At 34.1% G+C, this 21,092-nt stretch overlaps 1 protein-coding gene across 4 annotated transcripts in view; it reads right to left on the bottom strand.

Annotated features, from left to right (window-relative positions):
- DYNC2H1 (dynein cytoplasmic 2 heavy chain 1) overlaps positions 1-21,092 on the bottom strand; it is a 374,133-nt gene that overhangs the window by 245,127 nt on the left and 107,914 nt on the right. For all 4 annotated transcript variants that reach the window (XM_063784470.1, XM_063784471.1, XM_063784472.1 and 1 more), the window contains exons 56-63: positions 17,991-18,104; positions 17,236-17,396; positions 15,866-15,989; positions 14,931-15,052; positions 6,688-6,774; positions 3,865-3,991; positions 2,210-2,351; positions 1,482-1,591 (exon numbers count right to left, since the gene is read on the bottom strand). In XM_063784470.1, the coding sequence (XP_063640540.1) occupies positions 1,482-1,591; positions 2,210-2,351; positions 3,865-3,991; positions 6,688-6,774; positions 14,931-15,052; positions 15,866-15,989; positions 17,236-17,396; positions 17,991-18,104 (987 nt within the window). The remainder of the gene's footprint in view (positions 1-1,481; positions 1,592-2,209; positions 2,352-3,864; positions 3,992-6,687; positions 6,775-14,930; positions 15,053-15,865; positions 15,990-17,235; positions 17,397-17,990; positions 18,105-21,092) is intronic.

Raw genomic sequence — 21,092 nt, 5'->3', positions numbered from 1 at the left:
TACCCTAAGAAATGTTTCCAATGATTTTTGTTTTGTCATATAAATGCAAGTAATTATCTAAAAGGAACTTAGCAATGTTAAATACAAAGTAAATTTAATCTTATTAATTTCAAAGGCAATTTCCCATATCCATCATGAAAGACAATTCAGAATACAAAACTAAGCATTTTCAATTAACATTGGTAAAAAAATTATTCTGATAAACATATTTTGTCTACAGACTTACCACCCTCCCCTTGTTTCTTATGGAATAAAAAAGAATTCTTAAACTTTTTTTTTTTAATTTGCAATCAATTGCTTTCTTGGATTATTGAAACAGGAAAAAGATGTGGCTATGTAACCTTAGGGAGGGAATAACAAATATAATAAAAAGCATATAGTTTGCTATAATGTAATACATTTATTTACATAAGCATTTAGAGTTTCATATTTGTGATTCCATTGTGAAAATAATAAAACAATTTTTTAAAGTAAATTTAAAAACAGGCAAAATCAAATTAATAGAAAGCAAAACTATTCAATTAGTGGTCAGCAACTTCTCTACCACTAAGTTACCAATACAGTGAGCTGAAGCATAGTCAGCTGATTAATAGGTCTAATAAAACAGAACAAATTATCAAGTAATGAACAGCACCTAAAATATGAATCTTATAATACAGTTTACGCTACATAAAGAGGAGCATGTTTAATGTTCACGCTTTCTTTGAGACTATGGAGTTAAAAAATAAGAATAAGGAAATAGAGTGTAGGCAGAGAGAAGGATTACTGAGAGGAAAAGGAATACTAATATTTATTATGAAATATAAACTATTTGACAGAAACAATAGAAAAATCACATTATCAAGAAGTAAAAATCATCTTCCAATTTCCATATCAAGAAAAGTAAACCAAGTTAATGGGAAAAACCAAACTTTATTCAAGTGATTATTTATTTGTGTACATGGCTTTGAATTTGGTTTTCACATTCACTGATAATAAGGTTATGCTATTTTCCATTTTAAATAGCTTTGGAAAATGTGCACTATGTGACAAAACAAATTTCCAAAATATGTGTATGATTATCTCTAATTGATAAGCCAAAACTTATCTTCACTTTTTGCTAATTTTGTTTGGCAAAATTAAATGAAATAAAAACATAAAATTTATGAAGTCATATATTCTAGTCTGTACTCATGAAGAAACTATATAACCAATGAATTGGGTATCCCTAAAATATTTCTATTACTATTAGGAAATACAATTTAGAATATTTTGCCATCAAAAGAATGTCACTTTATACTTTTATATTAAGGTAAAAAATAAATTATACAGAAAGTCACACACTCAGTAACTGAATCATTGATGGGTTTTCATTAGCAAAATATTTTTATTTTAGTAAGAAAAGGGTAACTGTGAAAGACTAAGAATACGAAGAACACAATTTCTACAGCAAGCTTGACAATAAAACATTTCTAATAAAAAAATTAAAATAAATTAACTACCTGTAATATTACAAGAGCATTTTCTATGGAAAGGTCATCTGATGGTAGGCCTTCACTTTTCCAAATTAACTGCTCACTTTCAGTACAAAGAAATCTCCTCAGATCAAATTCTGAAAAGTTGAAGATATTGATAATACTTCACTACAATGATCTTGTACTTGATGAAGGGAAGGAAATAAAGCTATTTATTCCGAAACAAAAGTCCTACCACAGTCCTTACTTGAAACCCATTCTTCCACATTTAACACCCAAACCCACGGAGAAAAAAGTCTAAAACAAAAACAAAAAGTGCAAAGGAATGGAACTCCATGAAGTCCTATTTCTTTGAGTGACTGTCTCACAAACGAAAATAATTTTGTAAAATACCACTAACATCACAAAGAATTTTAAAGTTCTTGCATCTCAGCCTATGAAATAAAATTATTATAAAAATAAAAGTAACATAATGTTTAATTGCATCTATGCAATATCAAAAATAATTCAGTCATCTCACTTTTTTACAGTGATTTAAGAATAGAAAAACCTATTAATAAAGCAAATTCAAGAACATTTGTGGAATTCGGCAAATCTAAAGTAGCTAGGGTATCCTTGGAACCCATATAAAATTTCCCCCGTTTAAAAAAGGTAAAATAACAGAGAACAAAGGGTCTATTTTTAGTATATTGAAATTTTAAATTCAGGAATAACTAAATACAAACTCTCAAGATCAGGAATAACTAAATACAAACTCTCAAGACCAGCTGACTTGGTCCATTCTTCCAAACAGGTTTTTCTCAGAGATTCAGGAGCAGCAGAAAGATATGTAATAAATGCAGCAGCAAGTTGAGCTCTTTTAGGAAGAGTAGCTAATTCCTCTGTTATCTCTACAACCTGGAAAAAAGAGAGAGAAGAAAGAGGGAGATATATGAGTATGTTCTAACATTAAAGAAAATGACAGTTTTACGGTTTTGACTGTGAGGGGGAAAATCACAGGTAATAACTCCTCGTTTTGAATGTAACGGTCAAAATGTAAAACCATCAAAAAGATCTCAGACTCTGCTGTGATATTTTTTAAAAGTATAAAATCCTAATATATTTGTAGAAACAAACATATTTAGTCATTGAAAGTTCTTAATGATTTTAAAGAAAGCAGAACTTTCATCCCAATCACAGTTAAATGTGAGTTTGCACCACTTTGTAAACTAAGATTAAGACACAAAGAATGAACAAAGGGACAAAACAAAGGTACAGCATGAAGACCCATTAGCAAAAAGGTTATTGTAAATAAAGCACAAGATTCAGCAGAAAGAGTAGTTATATTAAAGGAAAGAAGAGAGAGAGAGTTAATTAAAGGCAGATTGTGAAAGGTTTTCCACGACATGCAAAGGAATTTCTTATAAACTGTGACGTGAGCCATTGAAAGCATTTAAGCAAGCAATGAGTAATGTAGTCAGATTGGGTTTTATAAAGATAATTCAGCTGACAAATGAAGGGTGAACTAATTAAAGGGTCAGATAGGAGGAAGACATTAAAAAAGTCAGATGAGAAATGAAAAGAAATTGGCATTAAAGATAGAAGACAAATATAAAGAATATTTGCAAATGGATATGACAAGTAAACAGGGAAGAGTCTAAGACAACCCATATGTTTTTAGTATTGATGCCCAAAGAAAGATGCCTCCAGTGAAATAGAAAATAAAGGAGACTTGGAATAAGAAAAAGAAAATAATTTGGACATGTTGGGTTTGAGTTCCTCAGAGACAATTAAATGCAAATGTCTAATGTATAGTTGGAAATACACATTTAAAACTCAGTAGTCTGGAAATGTAGCTCTGGTCATTATGAAGGTGTAGGTGATATTGTGAAGGGATGAGATAACCCCCAAGGCAGTTGCAGAAAAAGCTGCTGTGGAAGAGAATAACAAGGACAATCAACATTACTGGATGAGCAGATGAGGAGGATCAGGAAAGGAAAGAAAGCTTAACTGATTTCAGAAATAAACCAAGAAAAAACAAGAGACAACACTAAAAAGTCAAAATAATAAAATATCTCAACAAAAAATAAATAGCCAACAGTGTCAAATCCTAAAATTACTGTCCTGGTGAAGGTTAATTCAAAGAAAATTCTAAGGAGTACTAAGTTTTCCATCCACTCATTTTCATCCTGCCCATCTCTCATAACATACGGAACTGAAAGGAAAATAGGCTGCTTTGCCTAAAAATCTATTCATATAAAGACACTTTGTTTAAAGAGTAATTCACATAATGGCCATTTATATCTAGATTATTTATCCTGAGCCAGGTGCAAATTAATGGATCTTTCTCTCCTTTTTCTTAACATACGTTACATTATAGATTTCCTGCATTTTAAAGGTAGCCTCCTCACAGCCCCTCTCTCAAACAAACCTGTGCATTCCATCTCTTATGTTCTCTATCAAGCTGATTAATTAAGACTTCTGCAGCTTTGATTGTTTCTTGTGCTTTGCTTACTTCAGCCTCAAGTTTGGCAGCTTCTGAAGTCCTGCTCTGAAATCTATGTAAACATTAAAATTTAATTAAAAGCAAAAAGGATTTGGGAGAGATTTAATGAAATTATCCATAGGTAATAAAGTAAACTTTTATGCCATAATTTAATTAATGATAATACTATTAATGTTTGCATACAAAGTATCATTAATAGAAGAGACAAACCAATACACACACACACACACACACACACACACACACACACACACATAAAGTGTAGCATTCTCTACCTTAAAAAACTTGACAGGGCCTCCGTGCTGTACTGCATTATATAAAAATTTGCCAATACGGCATTCAAGGCACTGTCCTAAACATCCCATCTGCCTTTCTAGTTTTATTTCATTATATTACTGATCAGCAAAACCATTAATATATGTCAATATCGGAAGAATTTTACATTATCAGTAAATATCCTATCCTTTATCTCCAGTGTTCTTCAGAATGTTCCATTTGCTAGAGTATCTTCCAACCACACCCTTCCTCACCCCACAGCCCAACGCCCTCTAACATCTACCACTAAAAATACAAATAAAATTTCAAAATTCATTTTAGTACATTATATATAATCTCTCCCTATATTCATTGATCTTTATAATTTTCTTTTAAAATTATTTTCCTTGAAAAATATGTGTGTGATTTTATTAAATGTAATAGTAATATTTGACATGATTATTTAGTCATTCAACAAATACGTGTAAGTGCTTATAATATGCCCAGGGTGGTGCCAAGCATCAAAAAAAAAAAAAAACCAGCATTTAATTCTCCAGAACAGTTCCAGTTAAGTATTATAAATCTTATGCTATACATATGTAAACTTAAACCCAAATAAATTATTTCTCAGGTTCTCATCAATAATCAGCAGAGGATCTAAAATTCATATACAGATGTGACTGGCATTAAGTTGCATGTACTTTACAGTATATTTCATTGTCTTTCTAAGTGCCTTCTTCCTTCTTTCCCTAGACATAAGACTCTAGAACCAATTTGTCCAATATGGACAAATAGCCACTAGCCACTTTACGGCTATTTAAATTTAAATTATTAAAGATAAATAAAATTTTAAATTCAATTCCTCAGTCATATTACAAACACTGCAAGTACTCAGTAACCGCATATGACTATTGGCTACCATACTGGATAACACAGAGCACAGAACATTTCCATAATCTCATGAAGTTCCATTAAACAGCACTGTTCTAAAACCTGGAAATGGAAAGCTGCATCTTTATTGACCACAACATTTCATATTACACCTTGAACATGGTTTTGCAATGAATATTTGTTGCATTAAATCAACTCTCATATCTCTGTATAAGTTGTATTAGAAATGGAAACCATCTCTTTAATTTTGTAAAATTAGAATTTAAAAATTGATAGATCATGCTTAATTTTCAAGTCCTTTATTCTTTGTTGATGTATAAGAAAATAAGACTGTTACTCATCGCCTAGAGTCAATTAAACCTTAATTAAGGATCAGTATAAGTAACAGCATGGTAACCAACATTAATTCATTCTTGACAATGACTCTATAATGAAAAATGTCATTCTGTTTTATTTAAAATTAAAAGTTAATTCCAAAAGTTCTTATAATAATCCTTCCAAAATAATGGTAGTATGGTGCAATGGTTAAGAGCAGAAACTTTACGGAATTAGACAATTCTAGTATCTAACATGGCTTAGTATTTTACTAGCTGCTCAACTTCAGACAAAAAAGACTATATAATTCTAATCTTCCTAATCTGCTAAATAGAAATAGATTTACTTCTCATCATTGTTTTAAGGATTCAAGAAATAAATACATAAATTACCCAGTATAACACCTAACACAGCAAGTGACTAATAAATGAAGTCAAAACATTGCTATAACAAGCTAATTATTCAATAAATATTTGAGAATTAGCTGAATATTAAGTACTGATTGTGAGCACATGACAGTGAAAATAATACATTATACTTATTTTTCTTATACTTCTCTAATAATACCTGGGAAAAAAATGATGTGAATTATTTCCTATATTTCTAACATAATAATTGTTCAGGAATATTGAAAACACTGGGTTTATGGGTTTGGGGTTTTCTTTTCGGTTTGCTTTTTTTCTATAAGTATTTCTCTATAAGTATATATTGGTGAGACAGAAAGAGAAATGGAAGAAGAGAGAGGGGGGGAGAGAGAAACACACAGAGAGACAGAGAAAATTGTTTCCTGAACATAGAGAAAAAATTCATAGTTTTAATCTGAATAATTTCTTGGTAAAATAATTAGTTTTGCTTCCATTAAAAAAGGAAGTATGATACATCACTTCAACATACACTGTATTAAATCAGATATTATTCAGCTTTTCAATCTTCACAAGTTTTAAAAGAAAATGTTCTAACATTTCTAATTCCCATACCAATATTTTCTACCCTGTACTAAATGGGATACATGAAAGGCTTTAAGACTAATAATATTCAAAAATGATCCTTAACTTGAGTATAATATTTGCATGAAGAAATTTTTTTTAACACAAAAGAGAAAAAAGTTAAAAGGATAGAATTTTTAAACATAATAATGTACCCTTAAAAAGATTATAGACTACTGGGTCCCACAGCATCATCTGACGTAAGAGTCTAAATCTTAAAAGTCAAAACAAGAAAGAAATCAAGATGTCAAATGTAAACACTCTCAGCATTATCCAAAATACACTTCAAAATATAACTTACTTTTCTTTGAGTTCTGATACCTTTTGACCAACAGAACTAAGAAGCTCCTCTAGTTTCCTTTTTCTGTCTTCAGTTTTCTTCAGATTCCTAAAATATAACTCAATATTATACAAGTCATTCTATTTTAGATATCAACTATAAAGCAGCAGCAGCACCTTAAAATGTAATCATATGACAATTAAAACTGTCAGTAACTCAGTATTATAACACTTTTACTTAGAATTTAATTTGAAAAGCAACGCTAAAATTAGAAGTGTTTCCTCTGACCCAACTATACCACTTCTAGGAATTTATATTTAAAAACACTCATACATGTAAATTTCTGGATAAAAATGGTAAACATATTTATTTATCTTCTATCCCTTCTAGAACCCTACTAAAATGAAGCCAAGAAAATAAGAAAGATACATATGCACAGAGATCAAAGAGGAAAGTATGAAATAGGAGAAATTTCAAAAATAATTTTCTTTTTTTAAGAGACAGAGTCTAACTCTGTTTCTCAGGCTAGAGAGCAGTGGTGCGATCAGAGCCCACTGCAGCCTCAAACTCCTAGGCTTAAGCAATCTTCCCACCTCAGCCTCCTGCACCCTCAAAGTTCAATAAAATTTTAAAAAGTAATAACTAACATACCGGAACGCAAAAAGCCAAAAGCTAAAATACCTATACAAAGAGGAGCCAAAAAAAGCAGAATCCTAAAATGTTCAGAAAATGTAAACAGATACTTATGAAGGTAACAATAAAGCTAAATACAGAAGATTATTTAGTAATTGATATTACAAAGAGTTGGACCTCAGAATCCATCCTCTATTGAGAGCTGACTACCTCTAACATAACCCAGAATGCTGCAAGTCTAGCTTATGCCCTTACTCATCTCCATCAACCTCTATGCACACATCCTAGGTGAAAGATAAAAAGATTCTTTTACAGTAAAATGACTGACACCTTATCCTCTCAAAATACCCACAAATATTAAGGGGTTGCCATAAAATGGCCAGTCCATATTTGATCGCCTTACAGTGATGCTCAGCAGCCAAGGAGCCCAGGCCACACACACAGGGCTTCCAGTCATACTTCTAAAACTCATGATTAATAACTAACAACCAAAGATCAGACAGGTCAAGAAAGCTTCCTAACTCCCTAAAAATATGGGGTAACATACAAAACACTGGGAATCAAAGTAGCCTTAGACTTTTTAAAAGCAACACTGAACTCTAGAGGAGAGTACAGCAGGGGTTCTCAAACTTCAGTGTACACCAAAATTACCCGTCAAAACAGAGATTGCGAGGCCTTACTGTCCCCTCCCCCTCAATATATCTGAATCAGAATCAGTTAGTTTGGGTGGAGTTTAAAAATCTGTACTTTTAACAAGTTCCAAAGTGATGCTGATGCTGCCGGTCTAGGAACCAAATTTTGAGAATTACTGCAATAGAATAAGGCCTTCAAAATTGTGAGCTAAAACTATTTCTAGTCTAGTATTTAAACACAACCCAATTATTGATCACATACAATAATATATTATAGACACTTTTAGACATGCAAATCTCAAAATATGTTACAGCCCATATACTCTTTCTACCATGGAAGATGTGTTCTAGAAATCTGAAGAACTAAAAGAAGGAAGAGAAAGACAGGAATTCATAATAAAAGAATACAATAGGTAATCTCTAGAACAATGCTGAAGAGAAGCCCCAAGACAACAGCCTTAAGCAGCAGGCCTAAAGCTAAGAAAAAATAAATAGAACACACAGATCAATGAAGATGTTTCAGGGCTCTGACAGAGAAACTGTGGATAAATTTGTGATACGTAAATATAATCAACTAAAAAAAGGAGGCAATTCTTATATTAAGAACCAAAAAGTGTACATGAAAGGAAATAAGATGAATAAATTTTAATACACAGTATGAAATTAATAGATAATGTCAAAAATTGAAAATCAAGAATATAGGTCAATTAGGATTAAGATGACAGATAGCAGGCAGGACTAGCTTGCAGCTCCCACTCAGACAGACAGAGGAGCATGTGGAGACGTACATGGTGAACTTTCGCTGCAAGAACTACTGCAGGAACATACTAGGAAAGCCAAAAGAATCCACAGACCCTTTGAAGGAACTGGGTCACCACTGCAGGCTCCCTGAGATACCAAAAAACTTAAGTCTGCTTGCTTTCTCAACGGAAGGCTCATGGTCTGGGGCAAGTTCTCAGCCCTGGTCACTGGCTGCCTGGAAATACATTTGGTGCTGTTGGGGCATGGTGGGAGTGAGACAAGCCTTTAGGACTGCAGACTACATAGGAGGCCGGTGAGGCCTGTGCCTGCTGGCTTTCCCCCACTACCCTGGGTGACCTGCATGACTCAGCAGAGGTAGCCATAATCCCCCTGGGAATATAATTACATTGGACTGGAAACCACACCCCCATCCCCCACAGCAGCCACAACAAGCCCCACCAAAGGAGAGGCTGAGCTCAGACACATCTATCCCTGCCCCCACCAGGTGTTCTTTCTCTACCCACCCTGGTAGCCAAAAACAAAGGTCATAATATCTTGAAAGCTCTAAGGCCCTGCCTGCCGCCTGAGAAACCTGAAGATTTAACCAGGTGTCCCTAGGGCAAGTTTGCATCCTCCCTATAGGACCACAGCTGATGCACTCTTGAAAGCGCCACCTCCTGGCTGGAGGCCAACCAACACAAAACCAGCACACTAAACAAAAACGCAACCAAAGACCATCACAGAGTTCACTTCATTCCCCTGCTACCTCCAGTGGAGCAGGTGCTGGTATCCACAGCTAAGATACCTGAAGACAGATCACATCACAGGACTCTGTGCAGACACTCCCCAACACCAGCCCAGAGCCCAGTAGCTCTGCTGGGTAGCTAGACCCGGAAGCGCAAAAACAATCACTACAGTTCAGATCTCAGAACTACCCATTCCTAGGGGAAGGGAAAGACCATCACAGCAAGGGAGCGCCCCATGAGGCAAAAGAATCTGATCAGCTGCACTTGAATCCCAGATCTTCCCTCTGACATAGTCTACCCAAATGAGAAGGAACCAGAAAAACAATTGTGGTAATATGACAAAACAAGGTTCTTTAACACCCCCAAAGGATTATACCAGCTCATCAGTAATGGACCCAAACCTCCCATCTCAATACTAACACTGAATGTAAATGGCGTAAATGCTCCACTTAAAAGATACACAATGGCAGAATGGATAAGAATTCACCAACCAAGTTTCTGCTGTCTAAAAGAGACTCACCTGACACAATAAGGACTCACATAAACTTAAGGTAAAGGGGTGGAAAAACATATTCCATGCAAATGGACACCAAAAGTAAGCAAGAGTAGCTATTCTTATATCAGACATAACAAACTTTAAAGCAACAGCAATTAAAAAAGACAAAGAGGGACATTATATAACGATAAAAGGACTAGTCCAACAGGAAAATATCACAATCCTAAACATATATGCACCTAACAATGGAAGTCCCAAATTTATGAAACAATTACTACTAGACCTAAGAAATGAGATAAACATCAACACAATAATAGTGAGAAACTTTAATACTCCACTGACAGCACGAGACAAGTCATCAAGACAGAAAGTCAACAAAGAAATAATGGACTTAAATTATACCCTACAACAAATGGACTTAACAGATATTTACAGAGCATTCTAGCCAATGACAGCAGAATATACATTCTATTCATTAGCACATGGAACATTCTCCAAGATAGACCATATGACAGGCCACAAAACAAGTCTCAGTACATTTAAGAAAATCGAAATTATATCAAGTACTCTCTCAGACCACTGTGGAATAAAACTGGAAATCAACTCCAAAAGGGACCTTCAAAACGATGCAAATATGTGGAAATTAAATAACCTGATCCTGAATGATTGTTGGGTCAACAATGAAATCAAAATGGAAGTTGAAAAATTGTTTGAACTGAATTATAATAGTAATACAACCTATCAAAACCTCTAAAATACAGCAAAGATGGTGCCAAGAGGAAAGCTCATAGCATTAAATGCCTATATCAAAAAGTATGAAAGAGTATAAATAGACAATCTAAGGTCACACCTCATGGAACTGAAGAAACAAGAACAATCCAAACCCAAACCCAACAGAAAAAAAAAATAACGAAGATTAGAGCAGAACTAAATGAAATTGAAACAAAAAAAATACAAAAGATAAATGAAACAAAAAGTTCACTCTTTGAAAAAATAAAATTGATAGACCATTTGCAAGATTAACCAAGAAAAGAAGAGAGAAGATACAAATTAGCTCAATTAGAAAGAAATGGGAGATGTTACAACTGACACCACAGAAATACAAAAGATTATTCAAGGCTACTATGAACACCTTTATGCACATAAACTAGAAAACCCAGAGGAGATGGATAAATTTCTGGAAATATACAACCCGCCTAGATTAAAGCAGGAAGATACAGAACCTCTGAACAGACCAATAACAAGCAGCAGGATTGAAATGGTAATTTTAAAATCTTGACGGATTCACAGCTTAATTCTATAAGACATTCAAAGAAGAATTGGTACCAATCCTATTGACACTATTCAAAAACATAGAGAAGATGGGAATCCTCCCTAAATCAATCTATGAAGCCAGTATCACCCTAATATCAAAACCAGGAAAGGACATAACAAAAAAAGAAAACTATAGACCAATATCCCTGATGAACACAGATGCAAAAATCCTCCACAAAACACTAGTGAACCAAATCCAATAGCATATCAAAAAGATAATCCACCATGATCAACTGGGTTTCATACCAGGGATGCAGGTTTAACATACGTTAAGTCAATAAATGTGATATACCACATAAACAGAATTAAAAACAAATATCACATAATCATCTCAATAGACACAGAAAAAGCATTTAACAAAATCCAGTGTCCCTTTATGATTAAAATCTTCAGCAAAATTGGCACAGAAGGGACATACCTTAAGGTAATAAAAGCCATCTACGGCAAACCCACAGCCAACATTATACTGAATGGGGAAAAGTGGAATGCATTCCCCATGAGAACTGGAACAAGAGACAAGGATGCCCACTTTCACCACTTCTATTCAACATAGCACTATAAGTTCTAGCCAGAACAATCAGACAAGAGAAAGAAATAAAGGGCATCCAAATTGGTAAAGCGGAAGCTAAACTGCCACTGTTTGCTGATGATACTATTATATACCTAGGAACCCCTAAAGACTCATCCAAGAAGCTCCTAGAACTGGTAAATGAATACAGCAAAGTTTCAGAGCATAAAATTCATGTACACAAATCAGTAGCTCTGCTATACACCAACTGCAACCACACTAAGAATCAAATCAAGAACTCAGCTCCTTTTACAGTAGCTGCAAAAAAAAAAAATACTTAGGAATACACCTAACCAAGGATATGGTTACAAACAAATGATACAAACAAATGGAAACATATCCCATGCTCACAGATGGGCAGAATCGATATTGTAAAAATGACTGCCAAAAGCAATCTACAAACTCAATGTGATTCCCATCACAATACCACCATCATTCTTCACAGAAGTAGAAAAAACAATCCTAAAATTCATATGGAACCAAAAAAGAACCTGCATAGCCAAAGCAAGAGGAAGCAAACAAACAAATCTGGAGGCATCACATTACCCAACCTCAAACTACACTATAAGGCCACAGTCACCAAAACAGCATTGCACTGGTATAAAAATAGGCACATAGACCAATGGAACAGAAGAGAAAATCCAGAAATAAACCCAAATACTTACAGCCAACTGATCTTTCACAAAGTAAACAAAAACATAGAGTAGGGAAAGGATGCCCTATTCAACCAATGGTGCTGGGGTAATCGGAAAGCCCCATGTAGAAGAATGAAACTGGATCCTCGTCTCTCACCCTATACAAAAATTAACTCAAGATGGATCATAGACCTAAATATAAGACCTGAAACCATAACCATTCTAGAAGATAACATCAGAAATACCCTTATAGACATTGGCTTAGGTAAAGACTTCATGACCAAGAACCCAAAAGCAAATGCAACAAATACAAAGATAAACAGACGGGACTTAATTAAACTAAAATCCTTCTGCATAGCAAAAGAAATAATCAGCGGAGTTAACAGACAACCCACAGAGTAGGAGAAAATCTTCACAATCTATACATCCAACAAAGGACTAATATCCAGAATCTACAACAAACTCTTACAATTCAGCAAGAAAAAAAACAAACGACTCCATCAAAAAATGGGCTAAGAACATGAATAGACAGTTCTCAAAAGAAGATACACAAATGGCCAACAAGCATATGGAAAAATGCTCAACATCATTAATTATCAGAGAAATGCAAATCAAAACCACAATCCAGTACCACCTCACTCTTGCAAGAATGGCCATAATAAAAAAACCAAAAAATAATAGATGTTGGCAGGGATGCAGTGAAAAGGGAACACTTTTACACTTTTGGTAGGAATGTAAACCAGTACAACCACTGTGGAAAACAGTGTGGAGATTGCTTAAAGAACTAAAAGTAGATCTACTCTTTGATCCAGCAATTCTACTACTAGGTATCTACCCAGAGGAAAAGAAGGCATTATATGGAAAAGACACTTGCACACGCATGTTTGTAGCAGCACAAATTGCAATGGCAAAAATATGGAACCAACCCAATGCCCATCATTCAGTGAGTGGATAAAGAGAATGTGGTATATATATACCCCACGGAATACTACTCAGCCACAAAAAGAAACAAAATAATGGCATTTGCAACAATCTGGATGGAATTGGAGACTAATATTCTAAGTAAAGTATCTCAGGAATGGAAAACCAAACATTGTACATTCTCACTCACATAGGAGCTAAGCTATAAGGACTCAAAGGCATAAGAATGAAGCATTGGACTTTGAAGACTCAGGGGAAAGGGCAGAGGGTGGCAAGAGATAAAAGACTACACATTGGGTATAGTGTAACACTGCTCAGATGATGGCTGCACCAAAATCTCAGAAATCACCACTAAAGATTTCATTCATGTAACCAAACACCACTTGTTCCCCAAAAACCTAATGAAAAAAATTTTTTTTAAAAAGAACATAAACCTTTTGGTCTGCATTTAGAACAAAAGAGATAAAATATATTTCTGACTTAGTAACGATAGCAAATTAGAACCACAGCTCTAATAGTAAGTGGTTAAATCTTCCTCCTACCTGCTCACACACTGTTTTGGAAAATATATGCTAAGCATTTCCTAGAACTTAGAAGGTAAAAACAAATATAAAAGCCTTAAATTTCCAGCCGGGCACAGTGGCTTATGCCTGTAATCCCAGCACTTTGGGAGGCGGAGGTGGGCGGATCCCTAGGTCAGGAGATCGAGACCATCTTGGCCAACATGGTGAAACCCCTTCTCTACTAAAATACAAAAAATTAGCCAGGTATGGTGGCACATGCCTGTAATCCCAGCTACTTGGGAGGCTGAAGCAGGGGAATCACTTGAACCCGGGAGGAGGAGGTTGAAGTGAGCTGAGATCGCGCCACTGCACTCCAGCCTGGCGACAGAGCAAGACTCTGTCTCAAAAAAATAAATAAATCAATAAATAAACATAAAAGCCTTAAATTTCCAAAGCTTTCCTTTCGTACTTTAACGTTATTCCTTGGCCAGGCGTGGTGGTCCACACCTGTAATCCCAGCACTTTGGGAGGCCAAGGCAGGCGAATCACCTGAGGTCAGGAGTTCAAGACCAGCCTGACCAACATGGAGAAATTCCGTCTCTACTAAAAATAACAAAATTAACCGGGCGTGGTGGCACATGCCTGTAATCCCAGCTACTCGGGAGGCTGAGACAGGAGAATCGCTTGAACCTGGGAGGTGGAGGTTTTGGTGAGCCGAGATCACACCACTGCAATCCAGCCTGGGCAACAAGAGTGAAACTCTGTCTCAAAAACAAAAAAACAAAAACAAAAATTCCTTTATGAAACTTTGGCTCCTTCTAAAGGAACTTTTACCTAGCCTTCCAACAATATAATAATGGTAAAGAAAAAGTGAGTTGGTTCTTCTCTCTCCTTCTAATTGCTTTCTTTTTTTGATCTGTTTTTAAATTTGTCTTTAATTGACTCATTTCATATATTTTAGTATTGTCAACGGCCATTTTACAAATAGAGAAAAAATAAAAATAATAATTATTAAAACCTCATCAAACTGATGAAAATAAAGGTTAGAATTGCTTATATTTTATATTTCACTTACGACTCTAATCCTGCCTGTTCAGTTTCCAAAGGATGAATTCGTTCCAAGACATGGGAATACTGAATATTGGCTTTCACCCAGGCAGCCAAAGGTGCAGCTGCAGTACTGGCTCGCTTAGCATTCTGAAAAATCCATGAGAAGTGATTCAACATCCTTACTTAATTTCAAATGAAAGCAAAGTTAATTCTAACACACTTTATTTGGGCACTTATTAACTTGACCCAAATAAAGTAGTTTTTTGGCTTATAGCTAAAATAAAAATACAATGAACTTCTATTTTGATTAAGAGAAATATACATGAACTCTATTTTCACTTAAAAATAAATTTTTTGAACCACACAGAATCTTTAAAATAAAGATGTTTTATCAACATAATTTTCTATTAGTCACATTTCTAATGAATACATGTGTCATCCACAACAATGTTCGAGCATCAATTCTTTTTCTTCTATACATGTGATTTATCTTTATTAGATAAGAGCAGCTTTAAAACTATTGTAGTTGGTGTTAAAGAAGATGTACATAACATTTTGATTAAGGGATCTAAAAAAATACCAGAATCATGAAATCTAAATTGTTCACTGAAATTAGATACCACTGTCCTAAAACAGATACCTGTTGTTATCTGACAAGTACACAAGAAAAAATAAAAGCACACCAGGACAGTTGAAAGCTTAAAAAAAAAAAGCTGAGAACATTAACAGCAGATACAAAACTATTAAAACCACTCAAGATAATAAATCTCCCCTGCTACCTAGATTCTAATTTACCTGATTCTGATGGTTAATGCTTCCCAAATGTAATTCCTATAAGCTTATTTTTTATTTTCATTTTTAAGTGATCTAAACAATTGGCAATGACAAAGCACCACATTTTAAAAAGCAGAATATTATATGGTATGGAAAAACAAATTTATGGTATAACTTAAAAATTACCTTTGGATCAAAAGATCCTTTATTTTTAAAAAGAAGTTCTTCAACACTCTCTCTTATTTCCTTTGAAATATTTCGGGCATCAAAGGTTGCTATGTCTTCTCTTACACCTCTTTTTGCAAGGAAACTAAAATTAAAGCATATTTCCTTAAATGAGGCTAAATAAAATTTGCTGTTTCTGAAAAAAAATCAGTTTAACAAAATGGTGTATGCAATACTTTTAATCCATTAGTTAACAAAAATATGGTATTAAAACCTTTAAGCTTCTAATGTATTATCCTTATTTTTGTTTGTTTGTTTTGAGACAGAGTCTCGCTCTGTCACCCAGGCAGGAGTGCTGTGGTACAATCTCAGCTCACTGCAATCTCCACCTCCTGGGCTCAAGCGATCCTCCCAGCTCAGCCTCCCAAGTAGCTGGGACCACAGGTGTGTGCCACTACACCAGGCTAATTTTTGTATTTTTGGCAGAGATGGGGTTTAACCATGTGGCCCAGGCTGGTCTCAAACTCCTGGCCTAAAGTGCCTTGGCCTCCCAAAGTGCTGGGATTACGGGTGTGCCCAGCTGTATTATCGACTTTTCGTAGACAACAAAAACTCTAGAGAGATGTAGGACAGTCTTTCTAATGTTCTGTGAATAAACTAGAACAAGAAATTATATGAAAGAATCACAATCTTGTTCTACTCAAATCCTTATTTGTGAACTGTTAGGTACTCATATGTTCTAGGATATGCAAGAAAATTGTCTGACTCCTTTTAAGGTAACTTAAAGTGCTCTGTCAACCTATGTCCTCCTCCATCTCCAGATATAAAACGAACTCTTTACTATCAACCTAAATACTAACAAGGAACTTAATATCGGCACAAACCATAACACAACTATTATAACATGAAACCTGAACCTGCATGGTTTCATATTTTGTTAATACCTTATTCTCTTCTAGTTTGCAGCTCCCTTTTATTATTTAAGGGTCTCCCTCTTTCTGTTTCTGTCTCTGTCTCTTTCCCTCTCTTGGTAGTACAAGACTCTTAAGGATAGTGACTATATTTTCTTCAACAGTAAATCACGGTGAAATCACAGTCGTCTATACTATGTATGGACCAAATATATTATTATATTTATTGAGAAATTTCTTAAACATTCTAAGGTATTCCTTTTCTCCTCTTTTGACACTTTTAACAATCACTTATAGAGAAAGGAATATATAGATCTTGATATATGATTACATAGAATACCTTGAAATTTCAAGCCAAAATGTACACCCATGTATTTAGATGAAGTGCACTTTGAGAAACAATATAAGAAATATTTAAAACTACGAAAGAATGTGTCATTCATTGCTGAAATAATATTTTTCACAAATTGAAAAATGTACCTTTTCATGCTCACCCAAGATGTATCAAAGATACCCATCAACCTTAAAACTCCTTCAAGAATGTCTCTAATTACATCAGGTGGCATGCGTAGTGAGCGAATTTCTGAAAGTGATTCGGGCTTAATGTTTCCAACTGCTAGTTTAGCTTCATTGACTAAAGGCTAAAAGAGAAAAAGGCCATTTTTATCTTCAAATTATATATTTCTTTAAATCATTAACTCTTGAAAAATTATGTTTTATTGTCATTTATGCAAAATGACTATAGTTACTAATGTCCTCTCTCTTAAAATATCAAAATGCTTTCAATCATACAAGGTGTAAAAAATGTTCAACTTGAGATAGTAAGACGTCTTGCCACCACAACTGCAATAATCTAATTTGGAAAATCTAACTTGTTTTGAGACAATTTGTCATTTTCAAGAGGCTCTTTACATCTTAGGACTAGCTGACTAATTTAATCAACTGGAGAAAAATAGCTTAACAATATATCTTAATTTATCTAACACATTTTTTCCCTCTACAATCAAAACCATATGGCTCATGGAAAACAAAGATTATTTTTAATTATCATCCATTAATTTATACTTTTCCTGGAAGGCTTTCCTTCTTGTTCTCCTTTACAAGTAATATTTTGGTTGAAAACCACATTTTATAATACTATGAGAAAACAACTTGAGTTACAAATAATGTTTAAATTCCTACATATAACTGGTAAGCAAAAATGTAAATGGATCTTAGAATGTCTTTTAACTTACTTGTACTTCTTTTAATTCATCATCAATTTTATTTTTTCTTTCTTCAATTTTAACAACTTCTTCTGCTATTCTGTGCTTCAGTCTTTCAAGTTCTGTTTTTTGCTCACTAGCATCCTATAAGAATATTTAAGTGGCATTCCAATCAATTTTAATGCTTGATATTTAAAAGCATGAAATCCAAAATATAACATTTCAAAATAACATTTCCTATTAAATGTTTCCTAATATTAGTTTTGAATCTATGACAAGAGTTTCCAAAATGCCTGGGAAACCAATGATATATTTTACTCCATATTTTCTATCAGAAAGGTTTCAGTGCTTTAATTTTTTTCTACTTAGCAAAGCAATAAATGCTTTTTATATAAAATTTAAACAAGATAGAAAAACGTGATTTTCTCCTTTTTAATTTTTTTTGAGATGGAGTCTTGCTCTTGTCGCCCAGGCTGGAGTGTAAGAGCACAGTCTCAGCTCACTTCAACCTCCACCTCCTGGGTTCAAGTGATTCTCCTACCTCAGCCTCCCAAGTAGCTGGGATTACAGGTGCCCACCACCATGCCCAGCTAATTTTTATATTTTTAGTACAGACGGGGTTTCGCCATGTTGGCCAGGCTGGTCTCGAACTCCTGACCTTGTGACCCCCCCCACCTCAGCCTCCCAAAATGCTGGGATTACTGGCGTGAGCCACTGCGCCCAGCAGAAATACACAATTTTCAAGGTATGATTTTAATTTGTATTTCCTTGATTATTGATGAGGTTGAACATCTTTGTATATATTTGTCATTCTGAGTTTTTTTTTTCCTTTTTTTCTTTTTGAGACAGGGTCTCACTATGTTAATTAGGCTCCCAGACTCAAGGGGTCCCCCCAACTTCAGCTTCCCAAATAGCTGACATTAAAGGCATGTATTGCCATGCCCAGATCCTGAAATGCATAATTTCTTAAATAATAATAATAAAACATATTAAACACTTAAACAGCCCAGGCACAGCTCATGGATTCCTTCTTTTATTAACCTCCTGTTCCAATTGGAAGGTATCTCTATTCTGAGTTTGTATAGCATTTAATTTGCACTTTCTTTATGCCATAAACCTAGAATTGCAAGCCTTAGAAGTTACACAATTTGGTATTTAAGCTATCTCTTCAGACAGTGCTTTCTACAAAATACCAAACAGAAATATCTGCTATTTATAATTAAGCAAAATTATTAACTTATGAGATGCACAGTTATTCTCCTGGGTCTCTGCTGGATAATAAAATTAGCTACAGTCTTAGAAATATCACTTCTCAGAACAGCGCAGAGAAAAAAGTAGCACATAATCAATGTGTATTACTAATGTCACTAGCCAGAGAGTACACAAAGCACACATAGTGCCGAATATTTTCCTTTATAAACACATGGTAATCAAAACACCAAATATTTTCCTTTATAAACACATGGTAATCAACAGTGTTATCCTTTACATAGTGTTTACTTTTTGATATTTCAAATAACTCTTTTAAGGTCAAAATAATTGACAGATTTTTTAACAATAAAATGGCTGTCTTCATTAAGTAAATATTTATATTAATTTTGTTCCAAAATACCTTGAGAAAAAATATGTTAAAGTTTTCCAGTATAAAAATTATATTTACATTTTCTGATGTATTACTTACCAGGTCAGGTACTCACTAATTTGATTTCTATCATAGTTTGGCTGTTTCTATAATTTCTTACAAAGGAATCATACAGTATACAGTCTTTCGTGTCTGGCTGTTTTCGCTTAAGTGTAATGCTTCTAAGATTTATCACGTTTTCATTTCTCTTAGCTAAAAATCTAAAAGTGGGACTGCTGGCTGATGTACTAAGATATGTTTAACTTTATGAGACTGTGTCAAACTTTTGAAAAGTAACTGTAGCATTATTCATTTCCTCCAGCAATTATAAGAGTTCCAGATGCTCCACACGGCCTTGCCATACTAGACTGAGGGGTTTTCAGTCTTTTTATTTTACCCATTCTAGTGGATATGTAGCAGCATATCACTGGGACTTTAGCTTACACTTACTTGATGATAATGAAATTAAGCATCTTTTCATGTGTTTACTGTCCCTTTATATGTCTTCTTTCATAAATGGTCTGCTCAAATCTTTTGTTCATGTTAAACTGGATTTTTGTTTTGCTATTATTGAGTTGCAGTATTTTTAAAATTCTGAATAGAAGTTCTTTATCAAATATATGTTTTGTAAATATTTTCTCCCAGTCTGTGACTTGACTTTTCATTTCGGAATTTATTTCAAAGAGCAGAAGTTTTCATTTTGATGAAATTCCATTTATCAATTTTCTTTTTCTATTTTGATATCACATTGAACAAGTCTTTGCCTCAGCAAGGTCATAAAGATGTTCTCCTGTGTTTTCTTCTAAGTTTTATAATTTCATGTTCTACACTAAGATCCATCATCTACACTGTGTAAATTTTTGTGTAAGTTAAAAGGTAAAGGTTCTGGGCTTTTTCTCACTCTACCTGGATATCTAAATATCCAGCACCATTTTTTAAAAAGACTATCTTTCCCCATTTATTTGGCATTTTTGTGTAAAATCAACTGACCACATTCCAGTGATCTCTATGCCTAATATTACACTAATATCAGATTGCCTTATGATTACTGAAAAGTGACTCTTGAAATCCTAAGTCCCATAACTTTGTTGATTTTTCATGCCACTTACTTTTTAATTGAGATATATACATTAGTCTGATGAATATTAAAGTTAATTTTCATAAAAGAGGCATTAGATTAGTGCCTAGTTGACAAGGTAACAGTTACCAAGATGGAGATGGGGAAACATATTTGAGGCATAGTCAGGGAAATAAAATTGACAGAATTTAATGACTCATTACATTAAGGGATAAGGTAACAAAAGTCTCAGTATAATATAATTTATAAGTTCTGTCTTCAATAATTAGTGTATATTATAGTACCATAATCTGAGGAAAGAAATACAGGAAAGAAAACTCATAAGTTCAGTTTTGAACCTGTTTCAAATTGTAATGCCCAAGAGACTTCCAAGGAGACATGTTTAACAGATAAAATTGAATTTTTTTTTTTTTTTGAGAGTCTTGCTCTGTCA

Source organism: Pan troglodytes, chromosome 9 (genome assembly GCF_028858775.2).
Source record: "Pan troglodytes isolate AG18354 chromosome 9, NHGRI_mPanTro3-v2.0_pri, whole genome shotgun sequence".
Classification (NCBI taxonomy): Eukaryota; Metazoa; Chordata; class Mammalia; order Primates; family Hominidae; genus Pan; species Pan troglodytes.
Note: the sequence above shows the minus strand (reverse complement) of the source record. Positions and strands in the feature narration are given on the sequence as shown.